This window comes from Micromesistius poutassou (genome assembly GCF_964030765.1).
Source record: "Micromesistius poutassou genome assembly, chromosome: 15".
Lineage (NCBI taxonomy): Eukaryota > Metazoa > Chordata > Actinopteri > Gadiformes > Gadidae > Micromesistius > Micromesistius poutassou.
The window spans coordinates 11,077,080-11,100,673 of record NC_140285.1 but is presented as its reverse complement, the minus strand read 5'-3'; the positions used below and the strand labels follow the sequence as shown (position 1 = coordinate 11,100,673).

General features: G+C 48.5%; 1 protein-coding gene across 2 annotated transcripts; it reads right to left on the bottom strand.

Annotated features, from left to right (window-relative positions):
* Positions 1-7,573: 7,573 nt before the first annotated feature.
* On the bottom strand, positions 7,574-23,387 carry tasorb (transcription activation suppressor b). Of its 2 annotated transcripts, none has more exons than XM_084480089.1 (23): positions 22,998-23,387; positions 21,366-21,511; positions 20,976-21,068; positions 20,786-20,858; positions 20,061-20,152; positions 19,819-19,953; positions 19,570-19,694; positions 19,407-19,438; positions 18,841-18,943; positions 18,551-18,654; positions 18,121-18,230; positions 17,724-17,796; positions 17,511-17,585; positions 16,513-17,373; positions 15,795-16,117; positions 15,316-15,418; positions 14,140-15,161; positions 12,459-12,581; positions 11,616-11,775; positions 10,365-10,473; positions 9,916-10,094; positions 9,683-9,817; positions 7,574-9,382 (listed from the first exon to the last, which is right to left on the bottom strand). In XM_084480089.1, the coding sequence occupies exons 1-23, from the start codon at positions 23,305-23,307 to the stop codon at positions 8,082-8,084; spliced, it is 5,787 nt and encodes a 1,928-aa protein (XP_084336215.1). In that variant the 5' UTR covers positions 23,308-23,387; the 3' UTR covers positions 7,574-8,081. The 2 variants fall into 2 exon arrangements, with proteins under 2 accessions (XP_084336215.1, XP_084336216.1); XM_084480090.1 differs by having other exon boundaries at positions 7,574-9,379.
* Between the last annotated feature and the right edge of the window lie 207 nt (positions 23,388-23,594).

The following is a 23,594-nucleotide window of genomic DNA, read 5'->3' as shown; positions in this document are numbered from 1 at the left end:
CGAGGAGGATGGCGACCATCGCATGATCGCAGACTGATATTGTAAAAGTACCCTAAAACAATACGTTCAGCTGTACTCACAGGGTTCTGGAGCGACAAGTGAAGGCTTTGACATTGGGATGTTGTGCCCAGTGGGTGGACAAGAAGAAACAAAGGAAGAGCCTTCCATATAAAAACTGAAAATGGACGTTTCAAGGACCACACCAATACAAAAACGCTTTGTTTTGTTTTGTACTGAGACAGATTAACCTAGCAAAGTTTCACATTTGGATTGCACTGGATATAAAAACCCTTCAGAAGCCATAAAAGGTTGTGTTAGATTATCTTTCAAAAGTGTACTTTGTGTATCTATATTCAGTAATTCCCCCTCTGTACAAGCCAATAGCAAAATTCCTAGAATTTATATAAAATGTTGCTTGATGAGATTAGAAACAAAACCATAACCAGAAACTTTTTATGTTCTGTTTCATATGTCCTGAATAAACATTGTTGAAAGATTAACTCAAAAGGAGATAGCACTCTATAGATTTAAAACCTTCAAATCAGATGGTAGAATGAATCCTCATCGCTTTTTCAACTGATCTTTCGATGAGCTTGTCTTACTTTAAATGGGAAAAACAGAATATCCCATCCATCATACCTAGAAATAAATCTGGTGATCAATTTTGCATTCATATGCAAATTTGTCAAAGATTAAAGAAATCTTGAGGTTTCACCAAGTCTAAAGCTGAGGCTCACTTACACAATGAAGCTGCTGGAAAAACAAGCTGAGGAAAAAGGAGAAAATCAGTACACAAGCGTCAAATGGCATTGGGCCGCTGGCTGCAAGCACTTGTGGGGATGCTTTGTCTTGATATGTGTCCGGTTTAATGATTTGCAACATGTTTTAAATCGCACAAACCCAAAGAAAACACTAAAAATACCAACCCCTGTGAACTCGCAAGCAGGGCCAGGCTGGGATTTCAGAGAAGGATAATAGCATTAGGTCAGTGAAAAAAGCAAGGACATTACATGGACAGTTTTAAGATAAACGGATATTATAAGCATGGCCTGACAGACCCACCTCCTAGAGGGAAGCAATTTAACGGTCATGCCATCTTCAGACTATAGATTAATCTTGGTGCGCAGGGCAAAGCATAAACCAGTTGCACACAATGACTGCATTAAGCTTGGCTAAGCTTCAGCAGTAGCCAAACAAAAAAATGTAAGGAGCTATGGCTATGTTTGTCATGCCTTTCACATTGGGGTGGATGGAATTGACGAAAGAAAAACATTTATTTTAAAGATGTGATTATTGCCAACATTTGATGACAGCTAACAACTGCACCCTCTATACAAATTGACAAATGACATACTAACCATGGACAATCCTTTGGGGTGATAGACAACATTCCAATCCATGTGAATGAATCCTCTGAGAAAATGTACAACTGGACAACTGAACATGGAATATGAGCAAAACCACAGTTTAGTACATATACATGCAAATCAAACAGCGCTGGTCATTACATAAACAATGCATTCAGTACAAATGTAATTTCAATCATGACCAGTTGTTTATCATCTGAAATGGCTCTGTGGACTTTAAGCGGAGCGATGGAACAAGGTTTGGTATCAAGGGATTACCACTGGGATAAAGACCAGGTGCTTCGTCAATTTCACTTTTTAATCCCTCTAATCCCTCAGCCCATTCTGACAGAGCACACATCAGCCTGGGGAATCACCATTCCTGGCATGACAAGCATAGGGGTACAGCACACACACACACACACACACACACACACACACACACACACACACACACACACACACACACACACACACACACACACACACACACACACACACACAGGGTAATGTGAGGATGGCTGGTGAGAGAGGGCCATGCCACTCTGCTTATGTAAGCACAGTTAATTTGGGAATTAAACCTCTTGTTTGCAATATGAGAAATACGGGATTATGGATGTTTTAATATCACTCTATTTATTAATCATGTTTATTTTTAAATAATATTAGTTTGCAAAGTTTGACATGTCCCCATTCATAAGGTACATGGTAGTAATTTAATATAATACAATCATATAGTTTCCAATGCAATGATTCTCATCGTCGGACCTGTACAGAAATAGCAAGCAACTCAAATGGAACACAAGGCTCGGTAAATAATTTGAATAGCAAACCAAACTCTAGCACTTCATTTAAATTTACATTTAAATGCTCTCAGGATATTTTGCTAGGTTGTGGCTAGGTTACGGGAGTTCAAAGTAATTTAATTCATGAATTAATCAAATTTGTCAAGTGGGGTCTACACTTTCCATTGCAAGGAATTGCATTCACTTCTGGGGGCATGGCCCTTCCTGGCAAAGAGGCTATTATAGGCCTGTCAAAACAGTCTCTAGGGGGAAACATCCAGCTGCAGTCGATATATACACATGCCGCGCCGACACGGACATCTATTACACTGACATGCAACAGAAACACCTGTGTGTGTGTGTGTGTGTGTGTGTGTGTGTGTGTGTGTGTGTGTGTGTGTGTGTGTGTGTGTGTGTGTGTGTGTGTGTAATTTAGTAAAGATAAAAAACGATATTACCATAACCTCAAAAAAGGCCTGTTAAGTCCGACACACACACACACACACACACACACACACACACACACACACACACACACACACACGGAACAGTGCACATAAACTTGCACAGTTAAGTAGATCTATGGCTATTTCAGAAATCAACAAACATAAAACCAAGTTGCCTTGCCCAGCATTAAGCCCGTTGCTTGTCTCTGTGATGATGTTGATGTTACTCTGAAAGCCATCTATATGATTGTGAACCACTGTATTTATAAATTAATTATATCATTTATTTAAATGAATTGAACACAACTGGGCTGCGTTTATCCACAGCTGTACTGCAGGTGAGCTACAAATTGCAACAAAGCAGGTGCAGAGATTTAATCCACTAATGGTTTGTAATGGAAAGATTTATATTTTTTTCCTGAGGTGATTTCTGCCTGTGTTATGTGAAGCTGGGGTTCAGAGGCAGACTTACTGATGTACAGACAGCATATGGCAATTCAATTCCAAAAGTAAACATTCATGAACCCAGAGGTACAGGTAGGCCTGCCCTGTGTTCTGAATTTTGGGGATTTCTGTGTCTTCTCAGTTGCCTGGAAACAGTTCATTTAGAAACCAAATGCCTTCGGGTGTATGTGTTTATATTATAGGTCAATGTCTATGAAATCATTCAATTTAATACTATAGCTCTAATAATTCATAGGTTACATTTAAGTGCTAAAAAAAGGCCAATAGCCATCAGTCATAAATTATTGAGTGAAGTTCTCTGTAAGTTTACTTTGCTGGTGGTTGACTGAGCCTGCATCTTAGATTTTGAGCACACCCAATTAATTTCTGATTAATCAAGACCTCTCTTGCCTAATTGGTTTGGGGAATCCATTGTGCCTGTCAACCACACGTGCACACACAGCGTTATCATGACTCCACCACAGGTGTGTGATTGCAACACTTCCATTTAATGGCAGAGCAATGGGGGAGGGGAGTTTTTGTAGGGGGTTGTTTATTTTCAAACTCATATTTCTTCTGCCCTTTCTCTTCTTCAGTTGGAAGGCTATCTGTCCCATTTGGCTGAAGTATTTAGAATATATGTATACATAATATATATAGGCCTATAATATATTCATCATGGAGATGCCTTTAGATTTGTTTGAAATGCTACCCTGACTGAGCATACTAAAATCAACTCCCTTCATCTTCCACTTCTGTAGTCAGACTCTAAGCACAAAGGGAAGTACAATATTTCAGCAGCATAGAGAGAACAGCTTGAGCAGGTATCAGACCTGTTTCACTACAAAAACCAAAATAGACTTGCATGTACTTACAACTTACAACTGCCTTTACAGAAGTGTTACCTCATGAGACAGTCTCAATGCATGCACCGGCAAACTACAGACTACAATGGAGCCGTAGTGTGTGAGCGTAGTGTATAGTAATGTGCCAGGTGGACGAGTGGAGTCTTTTTACTTTCCACTCGTCCCTTTATAGCCAAGCATCAGGCTGCACACATTGAAGCTCCCAGGAGAGAACTGCCACAGCGTGGGGCATGGGTTGATAAAATCCAATGGGTATCAAGGGATTTTCCTCTTCAATCCTGTTCATCTACACCCAGAGCCTCAGTAGATCCAGCAGGCACATCAAGCATTACTAGTATCTGATTTGGTGAGAAATGCTAAGCTTTGGTATACTAAAGTTTACTTTGATTTCTGCCCAGAAAATGACCGGGCCTGGAAGGCACCAATTCCGGACCGAATCTAAGACCTTAATCTAATGCTTTGAGATAAACTGGACCTGCTTCACAAGAGCTTTGGATCAGATTCAGCTAAGTGAGCTGCCTCTTTCATAACTTCATTGAGACCCATAGAATGTTAACATGTTTGAGAGCTTTTCTACCTGGAAATCTGAGCAATTGCCATCAATTGTCAGACTTTTGTCAGACTTATATTAAATTGTCAGACTTATATTAAAATTCCCTTCCATTACCACAGTGACAAAGGTAAAGCTGATGATTTTGCACTTGCCTCAACTAATCCACTAACCACAACGCATAATCATCAAGCATGTGCAATGAGAGATCTTCAGAGAAGTGTTAAGTGGGTCTCATGCCACTCGAGTAGCGCAGTGTAGTGTAGCTGCTAGGAAATGGCAGCGAGGAGGTGTCACTTCTTCCTTAACACTGATTAAGTTTGTGAGCCGTGTGGGGAGTTACAGCAGGCACTGTCAGCCGACAGCTGGGTTGTTTTCATCTAAAACAATGGTTGCACAAATAATGTGATACTTCCAGTGTGCATCCGTTATTTCTTTCATTCATACGTTCTAATCACTGTGCTATTATTGTATGGATGTCACCGTACTGCAGATGCTGTCTGGTCTACAGCATGAAAGATACGTCGGAAAGATATGCAAGAAAATACACATACGTGTGTCTTTGTTTGAATAACACAACGTTCAACCCTTTCAAATTCAAGAACATTGGTTGAGACATCCCTGCTGTGCTATGGACACAGAAGACGGATCAAGTATCAAGACCTTTTGGATGGGCCTTAGTGATCTTGACAGCAGCAAACGGTGGATGCAAGACTTTTTGACGCCTACTTGAGACATTGGAGAAGGGGGGATACTTGATCACTCACCAAGAAAGTGTCTCACGTACAGGCCTAGTCTACGCCCTTGGGAAGTGTTCACCCAGTCAACAACACACAGGGAGCAGGAAATAAAATGGCCTAGTGGACTCCTCCAGACTGCCCATTCAAGAGAGTACAGTCATCAAAGAGCCGGCCTCTCTCAGATGATTTTGAACTCACTCAAAACGAAGGGGGTGTCGACATCACTTGAGTGCCTGGTGCTGTGTATTTATTTCTCTACGGCAACGACCTGGCATCTACGCTGGGTTTGGCCCTGCTCCATTGCACACAAAGCCGAAACACAAAAGCCCTGCATTGTGCACATGGGCACAGGGAAATCAGCAGCTGCCAATGTGCTCATTCATTTATGTTGCACACGCTTTTTGGTCCCCGAACATGCGGTTTTGGGTAATGACTGTTGTCGATGAGAGAAGACGCCGCTCAATCTCCACTGACCTTGCAGCAGCAGCTTTTCCATCAGCGCTCCTGTTCTTGCTCACATCGGGAGCTCCGGCAGCAGGAGTTGCTCTGGGGATGCAGATGCCTCACCCTGTCTGTCCCCCAGGGAGACTGTGTCTGTTCCAGAGGAAGAGTCCTGGGATTATCCCCCCCCCCAGAGTATGGCATGTTTGTCCTGGGTGTTGTTCCAGTTCCCTCTGTGTCCGTGGAGGAGAACGCAGTGTCAGTATGGGTCATGGTAATAAATGGCTGTTCTGTGTGAGGTCTAGTGGACATTTTGAGGTCGGTGGGGTACCACACAGAAGTAGGCCGGGACAGAACAAAGGAGAGATTTGATTGGATTGTTCTTGGTTCTGACTTATTGACATTGGAGGTACAGTGGACGTATTCCATTGGATGGAATGTGAGGTCTACCCTGTCTTAATTGTCCAGAAAACCAAATATATAGAAAGTAAAAATACACAATAATCATAATCAGAATAATCAATTATAAAATATAAAAACAAATACTGTGCCGTAAATGGATTCTTATTTTAGCAAACAGTCACATGGTGAGGATATATTGACTCTATAGTTCCATACCGAAGACTTTTTTTTACCATTTTCTGCATTCTTTTCACAGGGAAGAATCCACAGAAATTGTCCATGAGATGGTGCCCTCTAGTGTACATCTTTATCATTTTGATTATGCTCGTCGTAAGTTGCAGTCCTACTAAAAAATGAAAAATACATTACAACGTAAGAAACATTCAAGACAAGAGGCAATACATACTTAATTAGTGGTAGCAATTTAACTAGCAAGAGTAGGTATAATAGTTTGTTCTGTTCTGACACACATTTGGTTGAATTCTACTGCTTGTCTGCTTGATGCAACATCTAAGGTAACGTTAAGAGATTAAGAATTCCATGTTCTATTGCAAATATAATTGTCTCCTCCTCAGTCTCCATAATGTTCTAACAATCCCAGTTTGTTCATCCTCACCGTTTGAATTGATGCATGTAAAACGTGGACCCACGTTCAGTTTGCACATATATTCAGAGTACCTTTCGATCCTCGTTTCTACACCGATGGATTGGACAACTGGGAGACTTCGAAAAGTTTGGATAATGTTCGACCAAGTTCAATTTTCGGGTCCACTGCCCGGAGGCAGAAGGACTACTGTGAAACACGGGTGGTCCATTATTTACGAGCAGAGCCGGACAGCCGGGGGCCACAGCAGTAGAGGAATGAAACCCCAGGATTCACTTATTTAATTTAAAGTGCAAATCACTGCAGCGACTCCAGACTCCAGAACGTTTGGTGCAGACGATTAGAACCAATTTCAGAGTATGCAAATCTCTTCCTCCACGTCCCGCCCCCTTTTTCTACACATATGCAGGTTTTTCCTATAGGATGCACCACCCTAGGGGAAGGGGTCCCCGTCCCCTCCTCAAATAGTTTTTGGGATGCATTTCCAAAATAAATGAATGTGGGCAATCAGTCAATAAAGTAACTTTTTTTATCATGACAAAGTACGATACACTATTTATGAAAAGTGAACATGTCCCTAACGGGAAAGTATGCAATAAAAACGAGAGCACAAAAATGAACTGAAATTATTGGGTGAATGGAAATTAGTTTTTATATGGCTTAAAGTATCAACGTCAAGTCATTAAGTTCTTACTAAATAAATAACAAGCACTACTGGATACATTCCCTGAAAGCGATGTCATGGAATAAAGGAATGTATGTCTGCGTCCGTTATTACCCGCTAAGAATTGTGATTCAAGGATTTTGTGCTTCTCTGAAGTGTGTAACTGATGCTGTTCTCTTCTTTGATTCCCTCCACAAAGAAAACACAAAACCTGTTTTAATCTATAAAGCACATTCAATGTGAGGTGTACTTGTGAACATTGAGGACAGTTGATAGAGCAGCGGTTTAGATTTTTAATGGATTGCTTGACACGGTCATCAAATCCATCACACACATAATTTGAAGGGATTTATTTTAATATACTTTTTTTTAAACAACTAAGGATGTAAAAAAAACAGCAAGAAGGTGAATTGTTATTCACATTTAATTTCCTTTAAAAAAATAGCCTTTCGCCCTTGTTCACAAACTGCTTCAAAATTGAGACTAACAGAAAGTACGTGACAAATCCAAGAATCTGGAAGGCCATTACATGTCATGGCAAATATAAATATAGTGGTTTGGACAGGGTCTCAAACAGCAACCATGGAAAGAGCATACGTATAGTATACACGACAGTAGGACACTCGGCGCTGCCTGCATCAATTTTATTAACGTAGAAAAAGAATTCTAAGTTTTGAGTTTCAAACGGTTTATGACAAGTGAATATGTACATTCAGCCACGTTCTAATAGTCTCTGGAGCATGGCGTCGGGGCTCCCCTCTTACGCTCTTGTGATTGTCTGTCTTAAGGGGCGTTAGTTGTGTGTGTATGTGTAGTCCTTATAGTATTCCTGACCTCGGCCTCGCCCCGGTGGATAGCCCCAGGAGCAGGGTCCCCCTCCCATCCCGCCCCTGGGCTCGTGGCCGCGGCCTGGCATGGGCCACGGCCCTCCGGGTGGGGCCCCCCTCCCCCGGAAGCCCCCTAATGAACCGGGCCCCATGTTGCCTCGCATGGCCCCGTGATCGATGTGTCCTGGCATGGCACCCATGCTCCCGTAGCCCCCGTGTGCGGGCATCTTGGGCCTGACCAGCGGGCTCCCCCTGGTGGCCGCGGTGGGAACACCCACGGCGGCTCCCGGGCCGTCTGCACAGTTCAGCGGTGTCCTGCCCCCCTGGCTCCCGGGGGGGCCGTTGCCCGTTTCGGTCCACTCCCCGCCCTTGGCGAGCCCGCTGTTGTGCACGCCTGGGCCCGGGTGGGCCCCCGTCGGCTGGCCCCCACCGGCCCCGCAGCTGCCGTCCCCCGCCAGCGCCGCCGCCGCCGCCGCCCCCCACATGGCCTCGGCGGGGCCACTGAGCGTCCGGTCTCCCTGCGGAGGAGGGGCGCCGCCGCCGCCGGCGTTGGGCATCCCGGCGAACCCGAGGCCCGGGGGGGCCCCGGAGGCCCCTGTGCTGTCGCCGTAGGGCAGGGGAGGGGGGCCGCCGGGCGGAGCGTGGTTGTTGAAGGCCACGCCGACGTCGGAGCCGTACGTGTGGCCCAGCAGCATGAGGTGGGGCGGCGGCGGGGGCTTGACCTCCAGGGGCAGCGAGGCCATGTTGGTGAGCAGCGTCTGGGGCGACGCCGGGACGTTGCCGCCTACTCCGGCTCCCGGGGGCCGGTAGTCCAGCTCCTGGGGGTTGGGGGTAGGAGTGGCGGCGGCGGTGGCGGTGGCGTTGCTGCACGGGGAGCCGGAGTAGGCGGGGGAGGCGTTGTAGCCAGAGGAGCCCGTGTAGCCGGCCCACGAGGCCTGGGGACAGAGGAAGCTCTGGTGGGGGTTGACGGTGAAGCCCCCGGGGGAGAGGCTGCCCGCCACCTCAGAGGCCTGCGGGTTGGCCACTTTGAACTGGGAGATGGCCGTCTTGAGGCGGCAGTAGTCGGACAGGTTGTGCCCGCCCTCGGAGGAGCCGCCGTGCTGCTCTGGGAGCGGCGGGCGGAACTCCTCGGAGTCCGGCAGCGGGGGGGGCGGGGGCCCCGCCGCAGGGGGCTCCTTGCCGGGCTCGGACGAGTCCGATATGACCGGGCCCTCGCCGTCGTCAGAGTCTAGAGACATGTCCTCCTCCACACACTCATCATTCACTACTGGGAGAGCAGGGGGGGGGGGCACAGTGTGGAGAGGCAAGGGAACACACACGGGAGAGGGAGCAGACAGCAGACAAATAGGTTAGCTGTGCTTCAACGGGACCAATCGGCAAAGACTAAAAGTGTTATGGTGATAAGGTGGGCGGGTTCCAGGAATTGAGTCGGTTACATAAGGAAGTCCCGCCACACCCTTCATCCATTATTAATAAGGGCATCCAACCGGAAATAATAAATACTGAATACTGAATAGTGAAAACAGAATAGTGTTTAGTGTATTGAGTTTCTCTTCGCACAACCCACCAGTAGAGGGCGGTGTTGGTAAATCGTTCTGATTGATTGAGCCAATCAGGCTGTGGAAACCGTTCATGATGTCATCGATGCTCGCGATCACTATTCCATTTCTGGAGTACTGAAGGAACATCTCAAACGGTCTCTCTGTAGAAAGGACAAACACACCAAGAGGTTAATGCAGATGCGTGCACAAAACAAAGGTCTCTCCATTAACAGAGGGTTTTTGGGGATGATTAGGGTACCTGTGAGGAAGATTAAGTGCCGTTGCTGGGTGTGCTGTGCCTGCAGCTTGATCAGGCAGTCCAAGTCTGGCGCCTGACGTGATTGGGCGTCACACTCGTGATAAGGTAGGAACTCCACCAGGTGCTTCTTCTGATAGGCCGTCAGCAGGTTGAGCAGGGCCATGGCGTTGGTGTTCAACCTGCAGCAGGGGGGCGGTGGCCTTTCAGTAACACGACCCTACATGCACATGCTCAATCAGAGCATTTATATCCGCCTCTTCCTTTGGGATCACTACCACGAATGCCAATACTATTTTGGACATGGCTTACACACACACACACACACACACACACACACACACACACACACACACACACACACACACACACACACACACACACACACACACACACACACACACACACACACACACACACACACACACACACACACACACACACACACACACCTCCCCATCTCTTTGAGTTTCTTCTGGGACTTGCAGTGCACCTTCCACTGCCAGGGCTGTTCGGGGGTACTCTGGTCCTCTAGGAACTTGAGCAGTGCCTGTAACCGTTCTGGAAGAGAAAGAGACAACATAGACAGTATAGATTACTATCAGTCCACTAATATTTCAGGTGACAAAATGTGTATCTGCTCTGATTCCCAAGTGTTATAGACAATGAATTCACAATGCACCACTTTCACAGTTCGTCAATAGTAGGGTCAAGTAACTTCCTCTACCTGGTCGGGCCCTGGGCCCAACTAGGGCACGATTGCAAAGGATTAACAAATTCAAGTCAAAATTCTATATAAACAAATATGTGTTCATAAAGGTTTGCAAAGTTGTTGCAGATTTGGTATTCCTAACAAGACTACTGTCCTATTCATTTCTTCTTAAAATAAGCCTAAAAAGCAATCTACAAAGACTTCCTAGTCCGATCAGGTCAGCTGAGCAACCTCCCTTTGCTCTTTATCCAGAGTTTATATCCTATCCATTAAACAGAAACATTCTGCACACACAATCATCATTCATTTATGATCTAGGCCAACAGTCGTTCTAAGATTTATGATTGACATCCTCTTTTCACCATCAATGTGTTACGCACTTCTGACCACTTAGTCTACTCCCCCGGGTTCGTTCAATCTTTTGCCCCTCTCCTCTGCTATTCTTTGTGACCGCTCTCTCGACAGTGCCTGCCACTCTGCTGTCGAGTACGACCTGCATATTGCCTGGGCTGGCCCTGGGGCTCACCTTCCCTGTTAGTCAGGTGGGCCTTGCGGCCTGGTTCACATTTACATGACCTCTATTCTGGTTCTGTTCCCTCGGGTGCATCTGGCTCGGTGGTTGAGTGCTTCGCCTTGCTGACTGAGCCTGGTGGGGTCTGACTCTACCTGGGACCTGAGCCTGGTGGGGTCTGACTCTACCTGGTGGGGTCTGTCTCTACCTCTGCGTTTTCCTCCGTTATTTCCACCCCCCTGGCCATCTTGCAGGGGTGTGGCCATGACGTTCCCTCTCCTGAGGGAATGTCCTTGTGGGCCTGTCTCTTTTCTTCCCTGCAGTGGTTTAAATTCCACAGTTCACTGGGGGGGGGCGGGGGTCCTCTCTTGTGCCCTCTCTACTCCACCTCCTGGTCACCGTTGACTCTGTATTGTTGATTCCCAGTCATAATCTGCCAGGGTTTAGCTCTGTCGCCTAGCCACGAAAACCCCAGCTTACCCTGGGAGATCAGGTCCGGGTTGAGGACGAACTCGTCCGACACGATGAAGCCCCCGGAGACGAAGAGCTCGTTGTAGGTGTGGTTCTTCACGTCGTCCAGGGTGTCCACGCCGGCGAAGCTCACCGCCGACAGCTTCTTCAGCGAGACCAGGGCCGGGATCTGCAGGGCCCACAGCATGGCTTGTAGTCAAGTACCTTCTATTTGTATAGTCCTTCATTACAGTTACAGTCTCAAAGGGCTTCTGAGGAGACACTTTAAGACCTTAACTCAAACCTATGCACCTAGCCACTCAAAGGGCAAGAAACGTGACTATAAAGGAAGACACCTTGAGAAGGAACATGTTATTAGGGATCCCTCCTCCCAGGGACGATGCACCGACATAAAAGGTAATGTTTCTTTTCGAGTTCACTTTATGAAACTCGAGAAGAAATATAGTCTGGACATGAAAGATCCTTAATGTCATCATATTTGTGACAAGGTTAAGGAGTGTGTTTCGTTTAGCTCAAATCATGGCATCGTCCGTCGAATCAAGCAAAAATTTGAATTTCTATCTTCTATGATTCTGATTCGATTCACAACTTCCAAAAATCGGTTATTTAATTTTTAGGTACTTGCTATCAGTTGAAATAACTTTTTCTAATATAAATACTACATCATTGTTTACACACTTGGCTTTCATCCCAATTTGCCACAGTGCCTTTCTGCCTTTCTTCCGGAGTAGATCCGGAAATTAGCACCCCCATGTACTGAATCCAGATTATATTTAATTGTGAAAAAAAAAAAAAATCAATATAACTAGCCACACCAGGGGGGCCGACAAGGAAGGCAAATGGGGGGGGTACCTTATGCACGTGTGCCGCGATGTCCTCATTCATGATGATGATGAGTAGTTTATCCAAGCAGCTGCTGTTTTCGAGGAAGGTCTGGGGGCTGCATTCCCGGTTGCCCAGACTTATCAAGTACTCCTTGGTAAGAAAGAGAGAGAGAAAATACATGTTTGCTGTTTGGATGAGTCAAAGTTAAAGCACTGAGCTAGTCCTGCACATTGGCCAATCTGAGCGTTGACAAGGACATGTTACCCAAGAAGGTCTGTGAAATATATTCTTATAAATCTGTGTTCTCAGACAATTTGAGTGCAACAGAGCAATCTCTCAATAAATAATAATAAAGCACTGACACTGTAGGAATTATAGGCTATTAATCAACCTCCTCTATAAACAAAGACAGAAAGACAGACTCAAAGAGTTGGGCCTTCACTGCTAAGGGGCCCCCAACAGCACAGGCTTATAATATTACAATTATAATAAAAATATATATGTAAAAGATCTGTAATAGGCAATATATAATGGAGTCTGCTCTGACAGTACATAATATATTACAGTGTGAAAGAGGTCTTGGACCAGGCTGGTATTTACAGTGGGATTCCTGTTTGGCCGAGAATCCACAGCGCAAGCAACTTCTCAACGACAAGTCAAGAGACCATCTGTGCAATGATCCAGATCATATTCAAACAGAGCAAGGAGAAGCCTTCGTCACTGAGTCCATAAATACTACACTACCCATAAGACCCAGAGTCAATTTGCACCGGTGTAGTAGGAGGCTGCTTTGCGGCAAAGCAAATATTGCCCAGCATAATGAAAATGACTAGTATAGTGACCTACAAATTACACCCTGCAGTTTCATTATGCGGTTGATCAAATGAACCAGCTTAGTCATTAAAGTTTTCCCTACAGTGGCATGCGTTGAATGGTGTCAATGGGCTTCTCTTAGTGGATTTACACCCCACCCAAGGGTGCAGGCAAAGAAATTAAACAAATAAGATACGCAGTCCGCCGTGTAATGAGATGGGAGCCTCATAAGGCTTGGTGGATTTACTGGCCTCAGAGTCACTGTGTAGTAAAACCTTGAGTTTATGCTACTTGTTGTTACTGCAGAGGGCGTGCTTGCCCTGTGAAGAGGAGGATAAAATGACAGCCACTCACCAACCCCACAAGTAGCAGTTGTGCCACCACTGTGGTGGAACAAACATGCCCAAGGCATTCTGCCGCAAAAGATAACTCTGCTTACTTGTACCATGTACAAGTAAGCAAGCTAAAGATTGGTAAAAGCAGGATTAATATTTGAGTCGAGGAACTGTTACAACAGCTGAGGTTTGTTGGCTTCGACCGCTGGTTGTGATTCAGTGAATGCTGGCGACCGTACCAACTGGGAGAGGGTCATGCTAAAACAAGTATGGGGAGGAGAAGGCTGTTTGCAATCCTGTTGGTTTGCCTTAGTTAGCACCGGCAGGAGGGGCGACCAATAGGAGATGCAAACCCTACACAGTCACTGAACTCATATAAAGCACACATTACCTATTCACATTAAAAGCACAACCAGCACTCCCTCGCTGTTGGATCTAGGTCACGGCATAATTTCACGACCAGCACGTTCACTCAAAGTGTCGTGCAGCTCTTTAACCCAGAGCGGATCGACTCGTTTTCCCTGAGCGCCGTACATAACCACATTCCGGCGGAGGGGTACCTTAATCTCCTTGCAGACGGCGCTCTCGTCCGCGTCCTCGCCGGCGTAGATGTAGAACTTGACCGTGTTTTTTGTGACATCCTTGAAGACCTCCATCAGGCTGCTGAAGACCTCGGGCTTCAGCTGCCCGATGAGGCTGCTGGCCAGCAGGTCCGAGCCGGAGCCCGGCCCGGCGAGTGCCGTGGTTGAGGCAGAGTTGTGGTTGGGTTGGGACCCCGGCGAGTCCGTGATGTGCGAGGGGGAATAGACGTCTCCGGTCACCTCGGAGGCCTCGCCCTGTTTCCTGGTCGACGGCGAGTCTTTGGAGCCGGCCGCTTTGTCGCCGTGGCCGGCTGCTGCGCTCTTGGAGCCGGAGGAGGAGGAAGAGGAGGAGGAGGAGGACGAGGAGCAGGGGAGGGGGGTCTGGGGCTCCACTTTGGTTTTGGGGGTCAGGGTGGGTGTCGGGGCAGGGGCGGGGATGGAGGCGGGGGCCGTCGCCGCGACAACAGTAGCCACGGAGGCGACGCCGGGAGACGACGACGACGACGACGACGACGACTCGGGCTGGGCCGCGGGCGTCGGCGGGGGCGGAGTCGGGAGCGCCGGCACCAGCCACTCCATCTTCTCGCACAGTGCTTTGATGTGTCCCTGGACAGGGACGGGGGTGACGTACGGTACGACAAAGTCTGAGAAGGAGCTGCTGGGCAGCCAGGAATGGCGCGGGGGGAGCCGCGGGGGCAGCTGCGAGGCGTAGGCGATGTGCTGGCCCCGCATGAGGCTCCGGATGTCCGAGGCGAGGCTGTGCACCTCCTGCTTGAGGATGGTGTCCAGGCTGATGGAGGGCCTGTGCACTGGCTCCTCCACCACCGCCGTCGCGGCCACCAGCCGGGGAGCCGCGGCAGGCCGGGGAGCCGCCGCCGCCGCCGCCGCGAGCCGGGGCCCCGCCGCGGGGGCCGCCTTCTTCACTTCCACCACCGGAGGCACTTTGAGCTGGGGCTGGCTGCCCGCCAGGCCCATGGGCTCGGGGAACAGCTGAGCGTATTCTGGGTGTGGGGGGGGGGGGGGGGTGGAGGGATAAAAAGACACACATGTTTTACTATGACCGCTCCCGCAGGGAACGTGCAGCAGGGACCGCGTGTGTGAAACCCGAGACCCGAGTGCATGGGGTCACGTGGGTCGTGCTGGGTGTGGGCGTACCTTCATGGGTGGGGGCCCTCCAGGCTGGGTCGTCGGAGGTGTGGGGCCGCTCCGCTGGGGAGCCCAGGCTCAAGGGGCTCCCGGGGCTACAGTCCATGTCCTCCTGAGTGGAAACCATCATCATCATCATCATCAATAGCCATCAGAGTAGTTATCAAATAATCCTGCTTCATAATCAGTTTCTTCCCCACTGCCATAAGTACTCTCAACTCCCCACAATAACAACGCAGTCATACCTTAAGCACCCATTTTTTTGTCTGTCAGTTGTTGTGTTTAATCAGTCATCAATCATCGATTAAACATCGATTTAAGTGAATATCCGTCGTATGTCTTCAAGGCTGAAGCATAGCTGCGCTAATATGCTGTACTGAACCCAAATCCCAACGACCTTGTCCATGTGGTCATTTAACGGACTTGAATGACCTGAACTAAAAATACCTTCCCCTGGATTCCCTGGACTACAACCACGGCGCGCTCACCTCTGCGTAGTTGGTCGTGGGGGCGGGCGGCTCGCCGGGCTTCCTCAGGTCCGGGTCGGGGAGGACCGGCTCCCTCCGGGCCCCTGCTTCCTGCTTGGACGTCTCGCCGTGGTTGGCCGGCTCCACCGCGCCGCCCTGGGACATGGCCTTGTTGAGCGTCGCCAGCAGGATCTTCAGCAGGCGCTGGGTCTCAGTGACAGAGGAGCCGTGGGCGTTGGTGCGCGTGGCCCTCAGGTCCGTGTCGTAGATGCCCATGCTCTCCATCACCGCCATCAGGTTGTAGCCCTGCCCCGCCTCCTCCAGGGAGTCGTCTGCCTGGGGCCCTGGCACACACACACACACACACACACACACACACACACACACACACACACACATTAAAGCTAGAGTAGGCGACTTATTTAGAAGCATTTTGTCATATTAGTTGGAATTCTCTTTACATGCAAGAGCATAACAGCCTTCTACAAGGCTACACAGACGTATTGCTGAAGTCAGCAAGCTAGTCATGTGGGGAAGTGGTGTTAGAGGGAGGCCTGAAGGGAGGGGAGGGATCATTTTGGTTAGATACTGTCAAACTCTGGCATGGCTTCCCCAAACGACGGGTCTAGCTTTAACATTAGCTAATGAATTAGCTTATGGAATATGAATGATCTAATCCTACTTTCGTAGGATTAGCGAACCCAGTAAGTAAACACTGCCAGCGGACCACCTCCCTCACCTCTGCTCGACTCTCCGTTGCTCAGGGGGTCCGCGCGTTGGCGTTTGTTGACGCCTCCCCTGTCCTCCCCCTCCAGCCTCCTCTTCAGCCCCAGGGGGTCCCAGCTCCCGTCCTCCTTGCCCTCGCCCTGCCCCTTCGCCGGCTCCTTCACCAGAGCCTTCTTGTGCAGCTGAATCAGCTTCAGCAGCTGCTTCATCTTCTCCTTGTCGTACTCGTCCTGCGACATCCGCTGCTTCTGGGCCTGAGCCTGGGGGTCCGGCTGGGACGGACCCCCGTTGGGGTGGGCCGCCCCGGACGCCCGCCTCCGGCTGCTCTCCTGCCGCGGCCTGTCCAGCGGCGTCCTCTCGGGGGGCGGTCTGACCTGCGACTGCACCTCGGCCGGCCTGCTGTCCACGCGGTCGGAGCCCCGGTCCGACCCGCCCCAGTCCGACACGGGGCTGTACTCCACCGGGGCAGGGGCCGGCGCCGGGGCAGGGGGCTCGGCCGGGGGCAGGGGGGTCTGCGACTTCTCCACGATGTCCTTGGCCCTGTGCAGGGGGAGGACGTAGTTGGCCGGGTTGTGCACGTAGTTGCGCAGCAGGCCGTCCAGGTTGGGCTTGGTCCGGGGAGCCGGGTGGATGTTGGTGCGCTCGTCCAGGTTCTGCTTGTACTCGGGGAGGATGAAGGCCCGGCCCGTGCCGCTCTCCATGCGGGCCAGGTACTCGTTGGAGTGGCGCTCCACCGACGCGCTCAGGTCCTTGCCCGGGTGGGGCCGCAGCTTGAACAGGGAGAAGTGGAGCGCCGGGAAGAACGGCAGCACGGAAGACAGGCCTGCGGGCTCCGTGTCCGCCGACAGGGCCTCGGGCTCGCATAGCCTGGACGCTGAGAGAGAGAGAAAGAGAAAGAGAAAGAGACAGTGTTATGATAAAACCCACTTACAATGCAAAGCGCTCACCGTGCCCTCCCTCCATGCTTGATGCAAATGAGAGGTGTGTGGATGGGCACAGACGAATACTTACAATACTTGACCACCATCCTTGACTCTTGAAATATGAACAATGCCTGAAGGCTCTTTTCAAAACGCCCCCGTTGTTCTGGAAAAGCAAAAAAAAAAAAAACTGAGCGGAGCTTTCTCAATTCTCTGTGTCACAGACACAGCAGACAGCTGTTGGGGATTGGGGGAAGGGGCGGAATAGGAAGGAGTGCGTCTAGGCTAGAGAGTTTTTCCACACCTTTATTGTTGACCATCTGTGCCGAAGATAACAAGAAAAGGAAGCCCCGGTCGTGCAAGGGCTTCACCAGCACCTAAAGATGGAGCAGGGAAACAGCAGTCAGCCGCAACATCTCCATTCACACAACGAGCTACAACACTATGCCTTCATGGAGTCTTCCAGGACACATTCACAAGCTACAACAAAGCAGTGTGCTTTGCAAAGCAGTTTATTAGCAGTCATTAAACCACCCGTGGCAATATAGCCTAATTAAAAGATCTACCTCTTAAAACTGGATTTTTTTGAGACAATGGATCATTAGGTTTTAAGCAGGAAAAACCTGTTCACAGATCACCACAGTTCTTCTTTACTGTTACACTAACTCCAACTGACAGCACTTTTACTTGCGTTTCCTTACCATCCTGTCTCTTTCCAGCTTGTGGACCAGGCCTGCTAGGCTGCCGCTGGCCGCTTTCCCCTTCCCGTCCACCACGTCAAACAGGCTGCAGGACATCCCGAACTTCAGCACTAGGGGGCAGTTAAAAAGCATGTAAGAAGACGGGATCTGAACTGATGTCATTAGAGCGGACCACCATGGATTGATCTGAAGTGAACAACCTTCCCATCAAGAGTGTCATCGTGTTAGATAAGATAAATGGACTCTAAAGATTAAAGTTTGGTAGAAGCTTGCATCTAGTTGCCGCATAACCCTTTCCCCTTTCCTCATGACTTTCACACAAAGGTTTCTCGGTTAGAAATAAAGTAAAGCAACGTCTCATTTTCTCAACGGAGTCCTGCTCGCAACATTAGAAATTAGATCCAAAAACAGGGCTTAGTGATCCACCTACCTTCCCGGGACATATTGTAGGAGTCCCACGAGAAGAGCACCGAGGGAATCTTCCTCTTCACCTGGTCCAGCTGCATGCCCTGACTCACCTCCAGCCTCTCAGGCCTGGGAGGAGTCAACACACACCACAGATACAACATGGGAGTGCCCGTTAGAAGGGGCACATAACGTTACAAAAGGAACAGGAGGGTTGCGAGGGTTGTGAGGAATAACAGCGAGAGAATCTATGCCATTAGATGCAGTAGCTGCTGGTAGGTGTAATTGTGATGCTAAGGGGGGGGGGTTACTCACAGTTTGAAAGGCAGGTAGGGTCGCCCAGAAGAGCGCAGACACACAGGGAACAGCTCCTGGCCCTTGTTTACCAGCAGCCCGCTCCACACCAAGTAGCACTTCCCTGTGTGCACAATTCAAAGATCGGACGAGAGATACCAACAGAACACAGCCCCAACTGTGTCGCCACCTGAGCAATTAGCTCAACGACACCTTGGAACAAATCAGGGCTTTTTTTTCATTATGCTAAACCCTGCTTGAAAACGTGATTAAAAATATATTCTAAGTATTGCGTACAGTGAAAAGTAAAACATTTTTTACTACTTATCAATATTTTGCAATATTGTGTCAACTTGTGTCAACTTGTGTCAACAACAAAAACTTGCGTAGGCTATTGTAAGAAACATTTGCATGCTTCTTTTATTTGAGCGCTGAAACTAGTACAGTTTGCGGAGCCGTCCAAGCCAGAGTACACATGTTTAAACATAGCGGCATGCTGTCATAGTTATCCATAGAGGCCCTTGCTCTTGCTAGCGGAGGAGCTAAACATTTACTTAGTGGATAGAGATGAAGGAGCAGCAACGTACCTCTACGGACTTCGGGGGGTGTTGTGTTGAACCTTCCAGGTGAATGAACAGGGCGGGCAAAAGAGATTTTTAGTTTTTACAAATTCTGCTGCAACATTCTCAACAAATGTACACAAACATTATGTTTCAAACGTGCCAACAGAACACTACGCTTGAGACATACCTGTGTACTGTAGAGGGCACCGACCCGGGCTCCTTGCCTTTGTTCTGGAAGGAAACCACAGCGTATGGACAGATGTGCCTCGGTCGCGCTTTGATCTCATCAAACGCAAACTCAAAGTAGTATTGCTGAAAGGCAACGGTGAAAGACGTGAAACATTATTTTCATAAGAAGAGAGCAGAACAACACAACATTCATCGCACTGAGAGATGTGCGGGGTGCGCGCCGTCGACATGACCGCCGTTTCTTTACCTGCGTGTGCTCGAAGGCGCGGTACGACAGTAGTGACGTGACTTTGTTGGCGTTCTTGGAGACGTGACAGTCAAACTTTGGTGTAGGGTCCATGGCGTTCTTCGGCATGTTCTCGTAGATGTGCTTTAATCGGCCCTGCGGGGACAGAAAGTACGCTCCTGGGTTCAATGGCTCGCAGGACCTTTCAGACGGGAGTGGTCACATGTTTCTAGTGTGGATCTGATTAAGTGAGACTCACGTACCCTCATGACTTTAAAGACGATCATGTCCCCAGTGAAACCCACTTCAAATGGGTTAATTTGAAGCAAGTCAGCGTATTTGGAGAGATAAACACCTGAAATGACAAAATAAATAAGTTGAATTGAATCATCAAATGACTTTGTAGCTGAGGGTGTTTTTGCTAAACAAGATGTGGCGATGGCCTCTTAAGTAGGATAGGAGCAGGCTTCACTCAATGTGTATTTTCCAGACTATTACGAGTGATGGCCTGAATAGTCAAATCAAGTATAGTAGGAGGGAGGCCACACTATGCATAAATCCATTTTTATTAACACTCTTATTTGCTTGTCCATGCAAAGCACCCGGGATGAGCCAAGGACCAGAAACTTTACGTATATGTCAAATAGAACCGTCATTGTCAGCTGTTGCTAAGCAACTTATTTGCCTATACTATTGCTATCTATTTTAACCGCATCAAGATCTGTGCCACAAGATTAAAGGTGATGCTGGACAGGTGCACCACCATAGCTTCTTAGATACGGCGATGGCAAAACCACATCATTGGGGAGAAGGGACTACGGTGCAGTCATCTGTTGACATCTGCTGCATTTTCTTTTATCGTGTAGAAGGCGTAGGCAGAGGGAACTTACTCTCCCTTCAATATAAATGCCATTACACAGTCGGACTACATCTCCCTTCATCCACGTCCAGTTTGTTTGTTTACAGGTCAAGAGGACCAGCGACTCACCTACGGCTGGGTTTCCTAGTGTTGTAATTCTGGAGTGGCCCACTGTCAGCCCCTTCTCGCAGATCCACTGGAGCTGGACACACGGGGAAACAAACGGTCAAACCTCTGATCAGCCCGGGCCTCCCAGTCCTGCGGGTCAGACACATGGCTCATTCATAGTTGTGAGTGCAGAGTTGTACTCGGGGCGAACCTTGGATTTGTCTGGATAGAGGAAGCAGTAGGACTCTGTCAGCTCTTGCTCGGTCCGGCCCTCCTGCTTCATCTCTCTCCGCTTTTCGATAAACTGACAAACAGAAATAACACACAGCAAGCATAGAACTTTGTTTAGTGTGGGCCGTGACAAACTGCAACACTGTGTTAGTCTTAAGTATCAAAAACCAACAGGATTTGAAGAAAAAACAGCAATGACTCCCGGTCAATATTTATTTATCTTAGGCGATATCGCCTGTCCCTTGAACAGCCATTGTATGCACAGAGCCATACAGAGGACTATATATACACTCCAAACACATGAGATAATACAGTCTCAAACAACCGTCTCCTGCTGCCATACCACCACCACGGTGAGGGAGGGGCCTACCTCCTTCTCCAGGAGCTCATTGTGAATGAGCTTGGCCTTGCAGTAGGAGAAGGTCCCGCGCGACGAGGAGTCCAGGTAGAAGGAGGAGAGGGTCTTCACCAGGTCCTCAAACTCCCGGCTGTCGGGTGGAAGGCACTGGTACAGACCTGCGCCCGCAAGAAAGAGAGAGAGTGAAGTTACAATCTGTACTACACTGGCGGTGGCGTGTATTCATGTACATTTGTACATGTATACACGCCATAGATACACAGACATAGATACACTCCACGCGTCTCTGTAGGAGAAAGTCAAAACTCAAGTCATAAACTTCAAAGCAGTGTGACATCACCATAAATAACCTTTGACAAGATTTAGCATTCAGATGGGACACAGCCTCGAGCAAGCTCATGAAAGAAAGGCATCAAAATTACTGGTTCAACAACAGAACACTGTTAACATTATTTCCGCTGCAGTGGCACACAGTTGCATGTCTTCAGGCTTCGCATCTGGATCACCTCAAGCTGCTTTCTATGTACAGAAGTACTGCGATGCTCTCGTCTGATAGGTGACGTCTAAGAGAAGCAGGCCGGAGTTGTTACCGGTGGTGAACAAGGTTAAAATTATTTGCATGACCTACTGCTGTGTGTGTGTCCATATACAAGAGAAAAGTCAATCAGTTTTCCTAGTTGAAGATCCCGAGCCCACTGCAACAGGTGGCGTTTAAAAACACATTTCAATAGCTTATCTAAATCGAATTGTTTTGCATAATAAGTTGGACCATGAGAGCATTCCCTTCTTCATGACTCAAGCAGGTTCAATTTCAGAAGCATAGAGACCATCAGGAGACTAAGTTAACTTCTGATACTGACTGTGGTGAGCCGTTAACAGCGGGAGTAACTTGCATAGGCCTACACACCTTCCTTGACCTACTATGCCATGGTAATGTTTACCGAATAGAAGATGGTACCTTGCAGAGTTTCCTCCCAACTTTGCATACAGAGAGAACGCAGATGGACAAAGTCTTTCATTCAGTGTAATGTATGCAAACCACACTTGACATATCATATAGTCACATGGATAATGGGCTAACGTATGGCGCATGTCTAATACACGTAAATCACTGTCACACAGTGTGGGATTTGAGATACATCCACAATGACATCAAGAGCCAGCAGTCTGATCAAGTAGGCACATAAGGATCATGGTGCTAGGTGCGGTGTGCAACTTTATTCACTTCCCTCGACTCACGTCAACGCCTACACGGGATCAAGCGCGTGTGTATAGTCGAAACACATCGCCGGATACTCAAAAGTAACGTTATGCGTGACCAATTGCAAACGATAACTCATTCCCATGTCCACATGTATGGGCACAGTAAGGTCAGCAGAACCAGTGAGTATCCGGGCTACTCGCAACATACTACCAGGCGAAACGTAACGCTAGCATCAGCACACAGAGTAGGCCGATCCACAGATGCAATGCAACAACAATGCAATAACAAGGCATCTGTAACTCCACCTAACTGTGCTTGCTCTTCCAAACAAACACAAACAAACGAAGCCAGCTAAAAACTAGCCAGCTAGCTACATGCAGCAACCGAGTGTTAGACAGGGCAGGCTCTGTCCTGTACAAATAGCGAGGGGGCTTCACAACCTTTCCGTTCTTTCATCTTCCTCGGGATTTGGAAATTCTTCCGAGGCGGCTCGTCTCTGGGTCTGGGGCCTGGTAAGGGAGAACTGCGGGAGCTCTGGACGTCTGTCTGCCCACTTCTCCGCCGATCAGGGGCTTCTTGCTCGGGCTTTACCCTGTCTTCGCATACAATCCGATCGCCATTTTGGTTGGTTGTGGCCGAGGTGGCGCTTGAAGGCAGATTCCTCACGCCTTTGCGCTCCTCCGAGCGGATACCATCCGTTTCGGTACATTCTGTGTCCTTCCTCCCTTCCACGCCGGGATTCAGGGCCATTTTATGGGGGCAGTGCACGTCTCACCGGCAATGTAGCTCTTCACTTACAGTACCGCTTCACAGACACATTTTCCTCTTCACCCAACCTCCGCCATTATGAATGTGACGTACGCGTTCTCCTCCAGCACCACTGCAACACGCTCCTGTCACTCTGTTTACATGCGAAGCCGTCCGCGCCCCCTAGCGGCCGAGTCAGTCCAGCTATCAGGGGGAGCGATGAAAACGAAACCGGTAAAGACAGCTCTTCAGTAGTCTACTAGTCGGGGATGAGTGCACACATTCACACT